The sequence below is a fragment of the Sinohyriopsis cumingii genome, chromosome 15 (assembly GCF_028554795.1).
Source record: "Sinohyriopsis cumingii isolate HCF-2022 chromosome 15, ASM2855479v2, whole genome shotgun sequence".
Taxonomy (NCBI): Eukaryota; Metazoa; Mollusca; class Bivalvia; order Unionida; family Unionidae; genus Sinohyriopsis; species Sinohyriopsis cumingii.
Genome location: NC_142975.1, coordinates 66,139,148 through 66,154,658, shown reverse-complemented (window position 1 = coordinate 66,154,658; position 15,511 = coordinate 66,139,148). Strand labels below are relative to the sequence as shown.

The 15,511-nt window shown below is 33.3% G+C and overlaps 1 protein-coding gene across 3 annotated transcripts in view; it reads right to left on the bottom strand.

The window, feature by feature from the left end:
• The window catches only part of LOC149781969 (NACHT domain- and WD repeat-containing protein 1-like), a 48,909-nt gene that overhangs the window by 17,602 nt on the left and 15,796 nt on the right, over nt 1-15,511 (bottom strand). The window contains exons 5-18 of one of the 3 annotated variants that reach the window (XM_089936158.1): nt 14,973-15,088; nt 13,203-13,378; nt 12,262-12,390; nt 11,529-11,666; nt 10,782-10,984; nt 10,210-10,352; nt 9,644-9,746; nt 9,052-9,264; nt 8,161-8,491; nt 7,397-7,549; nt 6,835-6,984; nt 5,792-5,999; nt 4,898-5,054; nt 4,139-4,310 (exon numbers count right to left, since the gene is read on the bottom strand). In XM_089936158.1, coding sequence (XP_089792284.1) covers nt 4,139-4,310; nt 4,898-5,054; nt 5,792-5,999; nt 6,835-6,984; nt 7,397-7,549; nt 8,161-8,491; nt 9,052-9,264; nt 9,644-9,746; nt 10,210-10,352; nt 10,782-10,984; nt 11,529-11,666; nt 12,262-12,390; nt 13,203-13,378; nt 14,973-15,088 — 2,392 coding nt within the window. Of the gene's footprint in view, nt 1-4,138; nt 4,311-4,897; nt 5,055-5,791; nt 6,000-6,834; nt 6,985-7,396; nt 7,550-8,160; nt 8,492-9,051; nt 9,265-9,643; nt 9,747-10,209; nt 10,353-10,781; nt 10,985-11,477; nt 11,667-12,261; nt 12,391-13,202; nt 13,379-14,972; nt 15,089-15,511 lie in introns of all 3 variants that reach the window. The other 2 variants (XM_089936159.1, XM_089936157.1) reach the window with 2 other exon arrangements.

Below are 15,511 nucleotides of genomic sequence, written 5' to 3'. Positions count from 1 at the left end.
ATTACTGTTTTTCAATGAAGTCATGGTATTACTGTTTGAATGAAGTCATGGTACATGTATTACTGTTTTTGAATGAAGTCATGGTATTACTGTTTGAATGAAGTCATGGTATTACTGTTTGAATGAAGTCATGGTATTAGTGTTTTTGAATAAAGTCATAGTATTACTGTTTTTGAATGAAGTAATGGTATTACTGTTTGAATGAAGTCATGGTATTAGTGTTTGAATGAAGTCATGGTATTACTGTTTTTGAATAAAGTCATGGTATTACTGTTTTTGAATGAAGTCATGGTATTACTATTTGAATGAAGTCATGGTATTACTGTTTTTGAATGAAGTCACAGTATTACTGTTTTTGAATGAAGTCGTGATATTACTGTTTGAATGAAGTCATGGTATTACTGTTTTTGAATGAAGTCATTGTATTAAGATTTGAAGGAAGTCATGGTATTACTGTTTTTGAATGAAGTCATGGTATTACTGTTTGAATGAAGTCATGGTACATGTATTACTGTTTTTGAATGAAGTCATGGTATTACTGTTTGAATGAAGTCATGGTATTACTGTTTGAATGAAGTCATGGTATTAGTGTTTTTGAATAAAGTCATAGTATTACTGTTTTTGAATGAAGTAATGGTATTACTGTTTGAATGAAGTCATGGTATTAGTGTTTGAATGAAGTCATGGTATTACTGTTTTTGAATAAAGTCATGGTATTACTGTTTTTGAATGAAGTCATGGTATTACTATTTGAATGAAGTCATGGTATTACTGTTTTTGAATGAAGTCACAGTATTACTGTTTTTGAATGAAGTCGTGATATTACTGTTTGAATGAAGTCATGGTATTACTGTTTTTGAATAAAGTCATGGTATTACTATTTGAATGAAGTCATGGTATTACTGTTTTTGAATGAAGTCATGGTATTACTGTTTGAATGAAGTCATGGTACATGTATTACTGTTTTTGAACGAAGTCGTGGTATTAGTGTTTGAATGAAGTCATGGTATTACTGTTTGAATGAAGTCATGGTATTACTGTTTAAATGAAGTCATGGTATTACTGTTTAAATGAAGTAATGGTATTACTGTTTGAATGAAGTCATGGTATTACTGTCTTTGAATGAAGTCATGGTATTACTGTTTGAATGAAGTCATGGTATTACTGAATGGATGAAATCTTGGTATTAGTGTTTGAATGAAGTCATGGTATTACTGTTTTTGAATGAAGTCATGGTATTACTGTTTTTGAATGAAGTCATGGTATTACTGTTTGAATGAAGTCATGGTATTACTGTTTGAATGAAGTCATGGTATTACTGTTTGAATGAAGTCATGGTATTACTGTTTGAATGAAGTCATGGTACATGTATTACTGTTTTTGAATGAAGTCATGGTGTTACTGTTTGAATGAAGTAATGATATTACTGTTTTTGAATGAAGTCATGGTATTACTGTTTTTGAATGAAGTCATGGTATTACTGTTTGAATGAAGTCATGGTATTACTGTTTGAATGAAGTCATGGTATTACTGTTTGAATGAAGTCATGGTACATGTATTACTGTTTTTGAATGAAGTCATGGTATTACTGTTTGAATGAAGTCATGGTATTACTGTTTGAATGAAGTCATGGTATTACTGTTCGAATGAAGTAATGATATTACTGTTTTTTAATGAAGTCATGGTATTACTGTTTTTGAATGAAGTCATGGTATTACTGTTTGAATGAAGTAATGGTATTACTGTTTTTGAATGAAGTCATGGTATTACTGTTTTTGAATGAAGTCATGGTATTACTGTTTGAATGAAGTCATGGTATTACTCTTTTTGAATGAAGTCATGGTATTACTCTTTTTGAATGAAGTCATGGTATTACTGTTTGAATGAAGTCATGGTATTACTGTTTGAATGTTGTCATGGTATTACTGTTTGAATGAATTCATGGTATTACTATTTGAATGAAGTCATGGTATTACTGTTTGAATGAAGTCATGGTATTACTGTTTTTGAATCAAGTCTTGGTATTACTGTTTGAATGAAGTCATGGTATTACTGTTTTATAATGAAGTCATGGTATTACTGTTTGAATGAAGTCATGATATTACTGAATGGATGAAGTCATGGTATTACTGTTTTTGAATGAAGTCATGGTATTACTGTTTGAATGAAGTCATGGTATTACTGTTTTTGAATCAAGTCTTGGTATTACTGTTTGAATGAAGTCGTGGTATTACTGTTTTTGAACGAAGTCATGGTATTACTGTTTGAATGAAGTCATGTTATTACTGAATGGATGAAGTCTTGGTGTTAGTGTTTGAATGAAGTCTTGGTATTACTTTTTGAATGAAGTCATGGTATTACTGTTTGAATGAAGTCATGGTATTACTGTTTGAATGAAGTCTTGGTATTGCTGTTTGAATGAAGTCATTGTATTATTGAATGGATGAAGTCTTGGTATTACTGTTTGAATGAAGTCTTGGTATTACTGTTTGAATGAAGTCATGGTATTACTGTTTGAATGAAGTCATGGTATTACTGTTTTTGAATGAAGTCAAGTCATGGTATTACTGTTTGAATGAAGTCATGGTATTGCTGTTTGAATGAAGTCATGGTATTACTGTTTGAATGAAGTCATGGTATTACTGTTTGAATGAAGTCATGGTATTACTGTTTGAATGAAGTCATGGTATTGCTGCACCTAAGTAGAAGAGGTGCATGGGTCCTGATATGAAAAATGATGCTGTCCACTGAACTGGATTTTAACAGTGGGAATAATGAGAATACGATTGTCAAAAGACAAGTGTAAATCGCTAGAAGGGGTGTACACTTTGGTATGGTCAGATATGTGTTTAGAACTGCTGGCACTCAATGAAATCTCACAGGAAAAGAGATTCAATGATTGATTATGGAGCAAATGGGTAGCCAGAAGAGATTCAATGATTGATTATGGAGCAAATGGGTAGCCAGAAGAGATTCAATGATTGATTATGGAGCAAATGGGTAGCCAGAAGAGATTCAATGATTGATTATGGAGCAAATGGGTAGCCAGAAGAGATTCAATGATTGATTATGGAGCAAATGGGTAGCCAGAAGAGATTCAATGATTGATTATGGAGCAAATGGGTAGCCAGAAGAGATTCAATGATTGATTATGGAGCAAATGGGTAGCCAGAAGAGATTCAATGATTGATTATGGAGCAAATGGGTAGCCAGAAGAGATTCAATGATTGATTATGGAGCAAATGGGTAGCCAGAAGAGATTCAATGATTGATTATGGAGCAAATGGGTAGCCAGAAGAGGCTAACGAATGAGTAAGAGGATGCACATTCGGTTCTAGGTACTCTCAGTAATCCGATAATCCGAGTAGCAATGTTTTGAACTTTTTGAGGTGTCTGTAATTGGCATGGAGACAAACTAGATAGCAAATACATGTAATTACAGTAGTCAAATCTAGAAATTATTAAGATACACACATGTGTTTTACAGGCATCAACTTAAAGAAATTCGCTGAAGGAAATGGCTCATCTCAGGTCTAGGTAACCATTCAAGGGGTGTTGCGTCAGAAAGATACAACTGTCAAGAGTGACAGATAGGTTTCATACTGTCTGTGAATTTAATGTCTGTGTTGCTTACTTATTGAGATAAAGGATAGGAATGAGAAAGTCTTTGTCAGGTGCTATGATTGGCTTCTGCTTTGTCATCATTTATATGCAGCTAATTACGTGTTATCCATCATTTCACATGGGAACTGCACTTCATACGCCTTGGATGGCAACATCAACTTCAATTGTGTTACTAGATATATATATTTGAGGGTCATAGTATACTATTGGTGTGACACTGGATGACAATATATGACACCTGGAAGGGGATGACCATACAGAATAAAGAGAATGGATGCAAGAACCAAACTCTGTGGAAAGCCAAATCAAAGATATATTGGTCTGGAATGGTTTCTGATTATAGACACAATTTTTGTCCTTTCAGCTAAGTGTGATAATCAAGCATATTATGGTTGCATCATAAATACCAAATACATGCTGAAGTATTATGTCTTGGTCTATTGTGCTAAATGCTGCAAAGAGAAGTGGAGATAAAGTCATTAACTACTTTAAAATGTTAGCATTCGTAACATACAGGTGACAGCCAGCTTTCCATCAGTTGTGACGTCAAGCTGAAGGATTCCTCCTTTGCTGTGTCCAGCCAGACAATGTGTTAACTGATCTCCTGTCTGTCTCAATAGGTTTTGGTTGGGTAGCAGATGAGGCAGAGGATTCCTTCTGCATTGTTCCAAAAACGCTGAGGTATCCTGTCATTAAAAGAAGGAATAAATGAAAGCAACAGTTTAATATATTTCATTTAATAGCAGTACAAGTATTCCATGTGTCAGCTGAACTTGAAGAGTCAATTTTCAATAAAGCAATAATTATCAGAAAAAAACTAATGAAGATAATAGTTCATTGTTTTTCCTAAGCAGATAAACTTCACATGGATATGTAAGGAAAAATCAGTCTTTTATTGTATATGTGATTATTTCAAGAGCAATATTAAATTATTTAAAGAAACCAATAACTTAGATTGAACCATTTTTGAAGCAGCCTACATTTTACTATAAAAGTAGGTCAGTTTTCCCTATAACAATATTTTGACACTAATAACAAAACAAAAGAAAATAAAAATCAGGCTTCAGTGTTAGAATTATAGTTCTTTTTTATCTATTGTCATATCTGACCATATCTTGCTAATGTAAATTTTTGGGGTGCAACTCCTTGAATCCAATGTTCCAAGCTTGACCCTGATCATTATTATTGTCATAAAATAAATTGTTAATATTTATCAATCAAATTTAGAGAACTTTTTTTAATTTTTGTACTAATTTATAGCAAGGTCATGTACCTTGCTGGGTGAAATTCTTTGAATCAGCTGCGGTCCGAGTTGGTTGGGATCCTCCACCAAAGCTTCCTGGGATAATTGAAGTGCATCCCTAATTTGCCTGATTAAGTCATCATTAGGGAATATCTCCGCAGCAAGCAAGAAATCAGACCGCAAAACCCTGCAATGGAAAAAGAATGACAATGTAATCAGTCTATTATGGTCCTCAAATATATGAGATGTTGCCCCAAAATTTAGCCATATTGTTTTGATAAAATCAATACTGGCCTAAATTTATGGCAGGTATAAAACACATTCCTCTTCAATTTTGATTATTTTCGTAAGTCCCGGTGACCCTAATTTGTAGTATATATACATTTACATACAAAAACACAAAGAGAACACGGTATTCCATTCAAAGTTTTAAATAATTTGCACGTATGAAATGATGGGGTACATAATATTCCTATACCATCTTATCTTCATTAGCAGTTAAATAATCATGTTTATAGACAACAGAGATAAAATCACGAATGTTATACGCGTCTGTATCTCAGTGTAGTTTCAGGCTAGCATCATTAAATGTAACTAAATGGAACTAATTCGATTCGAACATAGAGAGTAACACATTTCATTAAATGCATGCTAACATAGAATGATCATTAGTGCACAAAACTAATTCAATTTTTTTTTTATGCATTTGGGGCATGATGATTTGAAAATTTAGCAAGAAACAGACTCTGGTATCATTCGTGATGCTGTGCGGAACAAACTTAAGAATTTTTTTATTTGATTAATATTCCCCTCTATTTAATTTAAACCATAAGAACTTAGAGATAATTTTGACAAATATCATAGAACAAAGACATGCCTTTACTTTCAGACATAGCTCTTATTATGCAAAAGTTAATTACTTACTCTATGTCAGAGGCCTTTAGTTTGAAAAATAGAAACTCAAAGTTGCAGAGACAGTCTGCCTTCACAGGTTCCAGCTGTCGGCTCATAATGCGATGGTAAGGCAGATTGTTTAGCTTGCGATAGTTAATTGTATTTTCAAACATTAAAGGTTGCTGTGATACATGTCTGTCTTCTTCTTTTCCATCTTTTTCATTACGCTTTTTTCTGCCTGTTAAAATATAATAGTGGTTTCAACTGGATGCATTTGTGACATTCAGTTTTTTAATTTTTAATTGCCTTCATATATATCAGGTTTTTATTTACCTTGAGATTTTCACTAATGGAAGCTGCTTCTAACTCAAGGTAATATGATTCTTGCCCACTCTTGGACAAACTTCCATCTTTTGATAATTTAAACTTATCTGTGACATTTAAAGTTGTCTCGACAGTAGGAGAATACTGATAGTCTAAGCAATTATGTCCCATTAGCCAAAATGAAACTCGACAAGTCACCTGGTATCACTTCATAAGGTATCACATCGCTAGAAATCATCAATTCTAAGCATATTATGAAGAACAAAAAAAGAGTATACAATTGATGAATTACTTATTCCCACCTACCTGCTTCTAGCCATCAATCAATTGTTGCATATTCATAATTCATAGGGACCCCTGCTCACTATAAAAAGTGGAGCAATAAGTAATTTCTTATGGAATAAATTTCATGCTTGGGGGTGTTAAATTTGCCTGATTTTACTTTAAAACACGTACAAATTCAGTTTTACCCTCACTATTTTTCGCCCAATGATGTTTTGAAATTTTAATTATTAATTAATATTTGCTCTCTTGTGCAATAGTAAATATTTTGAAAGAAATGTTTTGGCTATATGAAAAATAATTTTCTAATTAGCAGAATTGGTATCATTGAATAGGAAAATCATCAGTCACTAAAAATACAGCTATACAAATGGTGCTTGGTTCGTTCACTGCTAATTCCTCAATCGGTAACAAAAATATTTGGGAATACATATCAAATCTTGCATCTATACTTGGATAACATTTACCAATAGCCCAACGACCTGCGAAGAAATCCGCCAATGCGCAGTGAAGTTGTGTATTTGTCTTTTCATTACTGCAGTAAAAATCTACTGCAGCTTCAAAGAACTGGCGATGATACCAGAAGAAAACTCGAGCACCATCTGCTCCACGATCGACTGAAACAAAAAGAAGCATGAGTTTGAATGGGTGTCTCTTCTTATGTAAAATTAATATTTCTCTCTCCTATGTTCAAGCCACTTCGCTTGCAAACTGTTTTTTCTATTAAAGTGTTTGTAATTACTGGAACAAATTTGTGTCACAAGAACACGCCTGAACATAGATTCTAAGCGTTTGAGCCTGCAGTCCTAGTTCTCCGTGTATCAGTAGAATTGTCTTGTAGAAAACATTATCGTTTCACGAAGAATACACAACAAAGAAAGAAACATTTTAGAGATTGTCGCAAATGCGCTTACAGTTCAGACCTGTAGAATTTAAACACAATTATCTTTTTTTTGCATACGTTTTTTGTTTATTATATATTTTGTGTGTATATTTGTTGCTATAAAAAAATCATGTGTTATCTTATACCTAGATACTGGTCTAAATCAGCTCGAAGGCGAACCAAAAGCAACGGTGGAAGACGTCTAACAGGCGGTGTCCAATAGGTAAAGATTTCGTTCAAGACATCATCGTCACACGATAGGATGTCTTCCAATTCTGATTCAGACAAACCTCTTTGCGCTGTAAGGAACCATCAAACGTGATATTTCAAGAGTAAAGGATCCATGTAAATAAAATATCAACAGTTGCAAACATAAGCAATGCACATGAAAGAAAGACATCTGCAATTAGTTTATCTGCATTAAAGATATTAATAAACTCATCCCGTCCAACTTGAGATTTTCTACTGCAAACAATCAAATGCTCGGACATATTGACAAAACCAAGACTTTCGTAAAAATTCCTGAACTTTCAACTGAAATTTCTTATCAGTGTACATAACTAATACCAACTACAAACTAGAGTTCCTTTCACTAATAAATCTCTTCTATTTGTGAAAACACTCTCACCGCATTAATGTCTGTATAATAAAATGTTAACAAAATCATTTCCATTTTTGTCACTATTTAATTAATAGGTATTTAAAGTAAAACGAATATATTGAACGAGAAATCTTGACCGGTGGTTTAGCCAGGTGTAGATGAGCCATTTTAATCAGACTGTATCGTCTTTCAAAAGTCAATCATTGATTGAAGAGAAAACACAATTTTACTTTGATTCCAGAAATAATATTTTTAATACTTTGAGACATTGAATTGTATATTGTAGGAGTATGTAAATGCTATGCTTACAGCAAGTAAGGTAACCCAATGCTTTTGACACAAACAATGTACCATGGAGGCCTTCCAGCTTCTTGAACAGAGTATCGATACTCGTTCTGACAGTCATTTGTAGAACCGTCATATCTTTTCCCAAGAATGACTTCCATCTCACCGCCTCGTCTAAGCATAGCTTTAGAAAGAGAGGAGACGGACAGGTTTTGAATCTTTCTTTAACGAGGTTCCTCTGAGATTCGGTAAGTGTGCGTTTCTTGAAGGCAAGCCAAGTATCTATGATAGAAATGACGTCAGCTTCCTGTAGATTTGGTACGTCAAGGAAATTTTCCGAAGTTGCGCCAATCGACTATTTTAAAGAATATAAACAAAATATGTAATTATATCAGCTTACTCACAGTGAAACCTAGACAAAATGTCCATGATATCTGTGCAAAAATGAGTAAAATAATGTACATTCAAGATATTCTCAAATTTAGCAATTCATAACTCTAATTATTTAGTTTTCTTCTGAACATATATTGCGGCATTTTTTCTTCAACAGATTATATATATATATATATATATATATATATATATATATATATATATATATATATATATATATATATATATATATATATATATAGATAGATAGATAGATAGATATATTAGAAGTCAGCTGTTTAAACAGTTTAGGTGAATGAGCCAGGCTTACATTAACAAACGTTAATAGGACGAGAATTCTGATAATGTCTTTTGTATCATCAATTAATGTAGTTCCATTATCAAATATTATTTATTGATATGCTTTGAAAATGGAAAAGGGTCGATCACCTTAATCACGTCATGTGTATTCCCTGACAACATATATGCATGTAATATTACCAAAATATGACAAACAACCATAAAAACAAACCAATATTTCACCTTGAGGACTGGAAGACACTCGTATTTGTCGTCGGGTAGTGTAGAAACAACAATTTTAACGTTGTAAGGAAGTGGTTTTGGCAGCCACGTTAATTGCTGAGCATTGTTGGAGGGGTCTAGTTGATCCAGGGAATCTAGTATTATGACTGTATGTCTGTGTGTTCCAGCTTGAGTTAAACTGTGGTGGAACTCCTTCACTAGCTCTTGGAAATTCTATTATAAAGATCAGGCGTCAATAATAAAATCAGTGGATAAGGTGGTGCTATCAACAGTAACTACAATCTCGCCAGCTAATTCTACAGAGTAACTTTAAGAATGAGAAAATGTATAAATTACATGCAGAAACTGAATAAGAAACATAATATCATAGCATACACGCTAAAGTTTTTTCGGAAGAACCAATCAATGGGAATAAGTGAAAAATATGTAGAGAGCGTAATGGAGAACATGTAAGTTTACAGTGTCTGTTTTAAGCTGCCGATATTTTCTGGAAAGAGCTAGAGAAAATAAAAACGTAAAGGATTGGTCGATGCTCAGACAATTAAAAGAACTTAAGCAAATATAATTAGCTTTGAAACCTGTTCAGACTTACAGTGGGTATGGGTCTGTGCTCGTTGAATATTCTATTCAGCTGTTTGAGGAGGCCAGTTAGCAGTGGGATGATCGATGTGCTGTCTGGACTGGTTCCAATGAATCTTTAATTCAGAAATCAAAACCTGAATGCATATTTCGATGCGGTACGTAAAACATCGTATTGTGAAGACATGATCCATTCTGAGATATCAGAGGCTTTGTAATGTTACAACTTGTGTAAAGAGTACCAAACAGGTTGGTTCTAAGAAATCTTAATGGACTACGATGCCACGAGAAACTATACTGAGACATCTGTGCGAACACACTGTATCTCGAAGACAATTGTTTTGAAAACTGATACCCATACATCTATGTCGTCACGTTGTATCGCGAAAACACTCAATCAATTAAACAGTTATTGAATGCAGAGTTACAGTCAATATTAAATAACCATAGCAAATGCTTTGATATCAGCGGACGTGTTTGGAGTAACCTCTAAAATTCAATAGAAATAAGATAGTATCGACATTAAAAAATGTGTTTTCGATTAAATTAATCCAAATATCAAACGTTTTATAATATTACCTAAGCAGCAGAACAGCCGTACCGCTTGTCCAATGTTTGATATTCCTTGCTGTCATTGCAAGAATGGATGTTTTTCCAGAACCGGACTGCCCATGGACGACAAATACTTCACTGCTTTTACCAGTTATGTAATCCTTTATTTTCTGCGCTCCAGGGAAGATAATGTAAATACTAGCATTCAAATTGTTTTAATTTTTCATATGCAGGTTTCAGTAATAAAATATATATTTACATAAACTCATTCAATATTAAAATATGATTTTAAAGTAGACATTTACATTGAATATAAATGTAAATTTGTTGTTGTTTCTTTCTTTGTTTAATTTTTTAAGAGTTAAAATTCCGACATAGACAATTATGCTGAACTTTGGAAGGAAGGCATAGGATTCAGTACAATATCTGTATTGTTACATTTTGTACATTGATCGATAAATTAAACGCATTTTAAGTTTGTTTAGCATTGGATTTTTAAATATAAAAATAAAAAGCAGATATTTTCACAAATGTTCTTTAATATCTGGAAGAATGGTTAACCTTTATTAAAAGCACAGAATTTCTGTCACGACAATTACCTTGAGACTCTCCTCCCGGCCATGAAACAATTCACACTTTTTTTGACAGAATCTGACATGTTGAAATACTTCTTCTAGGAGACTGTCACTATTTGCTTGTTTTCTTCTCACCGCTGTCTCAATCATTTTCTTTATCATAGCAACAAAGTCATCGTTGAAATCTTTCAAGTATTTCTTGTGTTCGGGGTTATCTAAATCTATACCTGGAGTTTTAAAGAAAAAAAAAGACATGTATGCTTTCCAAAAACAACAAAAAATACCAACAAAAGTATTTTGACCACAAAAAAAACAAAAAGTAAATGCTTCGATTCCTTAAAATAGGTATCTGTTTTTCGCATACTAATTCATTTTTATTCAGTAATTAGCCTCATAACAATTAGAAAATTTTCCTTAGTATTTTGCCGACAATGTAAAACACAGATGCAGTCAATAAAACTGTATCAGTATATAGGTCTTTGTCAATGGGGCATCATTGTTAAGAACATCTAGATCTGAACCTCACATTCAAACACGTTGCCTCCTGACATCAAATTATCCGTCCTAAAGAAAAGGATGACACGATGTCATTGAAGCGTGTTTTGAAATTATAATTTCCTCCGCTATCAGTTATAGTTCCAAAGTTTACCTTAGAGAAAACGCAAACTTTAAAAAAACTGCTTTAACAAACACAAAAGCAGTAGTCTAAATTTTTTGTACCTTTTTCTGTCCAATTAATTTCATATTCTTTAAGTCTCTCTTTAGTTATACATTTACTCATAAGGTCATCACGGAGCTCCCTGTGCAAAGCACGGGCCCTCTCTTGTAATCCCTGTGCTTTCTCCAGCAATTTCTTTTTCTCCTCAGGCGATGCCTTTTCCATCTCCTTCTGACTGGGTTCGACACAATCTAAAACAACGAGCTTTCGTGTTTATCATAACCTTACACCCTTCCAATTAGTGGCATTAATCAAATACTATGGTTCTTCTGCAGCAATGATCACAATTTTGAAGTGGAATGAGTAAAATATCACTCCTTCAAAAAGCATATGTGTACTCTAAATGGTTTGTACAAAACCTATTACTGTTGCAAAGGCGAGAGAATTAATTATTATGTGATATATCTACATTACATACTATTTCCTTGATTCCCAAAGTATCTGAGAATTAGAACGTTCCTTTTCTATATAAAAAATATGAATTTAATATCAAAGAAAATAATATTGATCTTAACATGAAATTGACCTCAAAGATTTACATCTAAATTTAGATTTGTTCTTGAATATTATACTGGTATTATATATGTAACTTGTACGACTTGGAACGCTAAAACATTATCTGAAAGCTATGTTTAATAACGTACTTGAACTCTCCTTTAGATTTTAAAAAAAAATCATCCAGCAGTAAATCTAATAAACTATTATTTTCTTAACTGACAAGTACATCTGATAATAATGAACACATTTCAAATTATTACCTGGATAGGATAAATATAAGTATGTTACCTATAAATCTTCTGGTTACACTTCCATTGGGAACATCTTCTATTCCTTTGAATCTTCTTTTCAGCCAGCAACAGCACGTGGATCTATTCTGGGCCTCTAGCATTCCCATGCGAACTTCTTTCTCTGTAACTGAAAACATTTTCTTTGTCCATTGTCGGTCAGAATTATCCAATGGGAAGAACACGTTGCATAATTTCCTGCACATTTAAATATACTTTAATATTTTCGTATAAAATGCATCCGAATGCATTTGACCTCTTTCGGTTTTTGTTGTTGTCATAACATGGTTCATAAAGCATCAATCATTTAACTGCATCGTTCAAAAAGTGTTATAATGTTGATATCAATTTATCTGGATAGATACCAATTCAGCCATGCATCAGAACAGTACGAATGATAAATTGGTCAACGGTGCAGTTATGAAGTACGTGTTAAATACAAGTGTACTTATAATGTGCAGTTGACTTAATGTCTGATTTCTATTTGGCCTACAACTAAGACTGACTACCAATAAAGTCAAGCACTAGTCCCGCATAACAATGTTCCCATAAAATTCTTCTAAGAATTAAAATATACAATATCTCGGTTATGTTAACATTTGTAAATACACAACTTTGTTCCAGACATTATACAGCTAATTGACATATAAAATTGCAATCATTTAATTGTTTAAAATATATATATATATATATATATATTCCATTTACTTTTTTCATGAAAATTTTTAATCGTAATGTGAATAAGTACATTTTGCCGCAAAAGACTTATGATACAAAATTGTCATTGCAAATGTTATTACTATAGGCTAGGCAAAAGATATAGCAAATTTCAGTTTGAGGAAACAATATTAAATCATTATAATACGACCCGTTGTCTCAGATAAATGTTAAAGTTCAGCTGTTGCATTAAAATATGTTTAAGTCAAACAGTGTCATTGTTACCAGATGAAAAATACTGTCGAGCCTTTTCGCGTCCCAAGACCTCTAGTGCTGCATGTTCCAGGGCCGCGTGCAGATTCTCAGATTCCTCTAACCAGTCTGTCTTACTGTGAAAGTGGGCTGATATGGGATCAAGTGCGTATTCTGCGGGCACTGCGTTCTCATCACGATGATACCATCTAGGAAATCAGTCATTCAACCAATGAGTGTGTTAATCTCTCTCTCTCTCTCTCTCTCTCTCTCAGCAGAGGAATAGAGGTTTGCCAATGATGTAAGAATGCTCTCATAATGTCTCTCTTTATTTATTATTTGAAACAAAATGAAAATACATAAGACAATGCTTGACAATGAAAAACATTTAAATTAGTCATGCATATACAATTCATCCTATCGATTGTTAACTGTACATGTAGCACTTATTCAATCAAGCGTTATATGTATAGGTAATACTCATTTAAGAATGAGTAATAGGTACATGCACCTCTCGTCTACTCAGGGTTGATATGTTGACATATATGCATTTATCCAGTCATGGGTTATACGCACATGCAACACCCATCCAATCCTGGGTTATATGTACATGTACCATTCTTCCGGTACAAAATATACCTACATGTACCATTCTTCCAACACAGGGTCATACGTACATGTACCATTCTTCCAACACAGGGTCATACGTACATGTACCATTCTTCCAACACAGGGTCATACGTACATGTACCATTCTTCCAACACAGGGTCATACGTACATGTAGCATTCTTCCAGCACAAAATATACCTACATGTACCATTCTTCCAACACAGGGTCATACGTACATGTACCATTCTTCCAATCCTTCTTTATACGTGCGTGTACCATTCTCACAATCCCGGTTTATACGTAAATGTATTATTCTTCCAGTACAAGGTTATATGTACATGTACCGCTCGCCATATCCAGGGTTAATAAAGATATATACTACTCATTTTATCAAGGGCTATATGTAGAATTATTTCTAAATTCTAAACTTAAAATTTTGAATTATCCGTACATGTCTTACTCATCCAATCGTGACATGTGGTATTCATTCAAAACACTCTTCAAATATATTTTGAATCACACATACATGTAGCTCTCGTGCCGTTCAGGGTTATTGTGGTATTATTGCTAATTTCTATTCAAATAGTTTCGGAACTTATTTTTCAACCAATAATGTTTTCTATTTGAAGTCGTCTAAGATAGGAAAATGTCCGTGACATGGCTTGATAAGGATTCCAAACTTCCCCAAATGACTTATTTACTAATGTAATATACCACACTAATCACGGTATATAAAAAAATCATAATTTGAAAATTACACAAAAACAGTCAGTTAACAGTGCCTACACAAAAACAAAGTCAATTAACAGTGCCCTACACCTACGTCATGTGGAATAAATATTACCGAATAGCATGCACATGCGCAAAGATGTGATGGCTATATATGTGTAGGGTGTAATAAATAATTTCAGAATTAGGAAGGTTATATCCACAGTTTACGGGCTTGGTATTTGTGCTAAGTTGTCAACATATCTAAAAGTTTTATGAAGTAAGAAGCGTTATGACAATTTTTTCTTAAAATGGGGGCTCTTTGTGACGTTGTGGTGGTAATCTGGGAAAATATTTTGAGGACATTTTTCTATCATATTAAAAATGAACAAGCCGGAATGCAATTACAAAACATATTTTTACAGAGTTTCAACGTGAATGACAGGTCTTCTTTTAACAGCAGACTAAATGTATCGCATACTCACTTTGAGAAAAGAGATTTCGTCATGGTAGATGTTTCACTCTGGATGATGAGTTCAAAATCAGACGCCGGAATACTTCGAGGCAGAGGGCGATATCCGTACTTGTGTGACAGCAAGGACTGCATGCATATATATATATATATATATATATATATATATATATATATATATATATATATATATATATATATATATATATAGATAGATAGATAGATAGATAGATAGATAGATAGATAAGAGCGGCCTGGCGGCCAAGAATCGAAGGTCAATAACTGCTGCTTGTTATAACCTTTCCCTCCATGCTTCGAAATTCATTCGTTACATGCGTTACCAAGTCAAAACCGTAATTTGACACGTTTTTGATATCAGAAGTCATTTGAATAATAACAAGTTTGACATTGCTTGTAAGTGTATTTAGTCACAATAAGTCAGGATCTAAGCAGGCCGTAATATTTAGACGAAATTACCTCTGCAGCCAGAATACGCGAAGTTGGCATAAATAGGGAGAAAGGGGTGTAGAAAGTCCCAAACAATCATTTTAG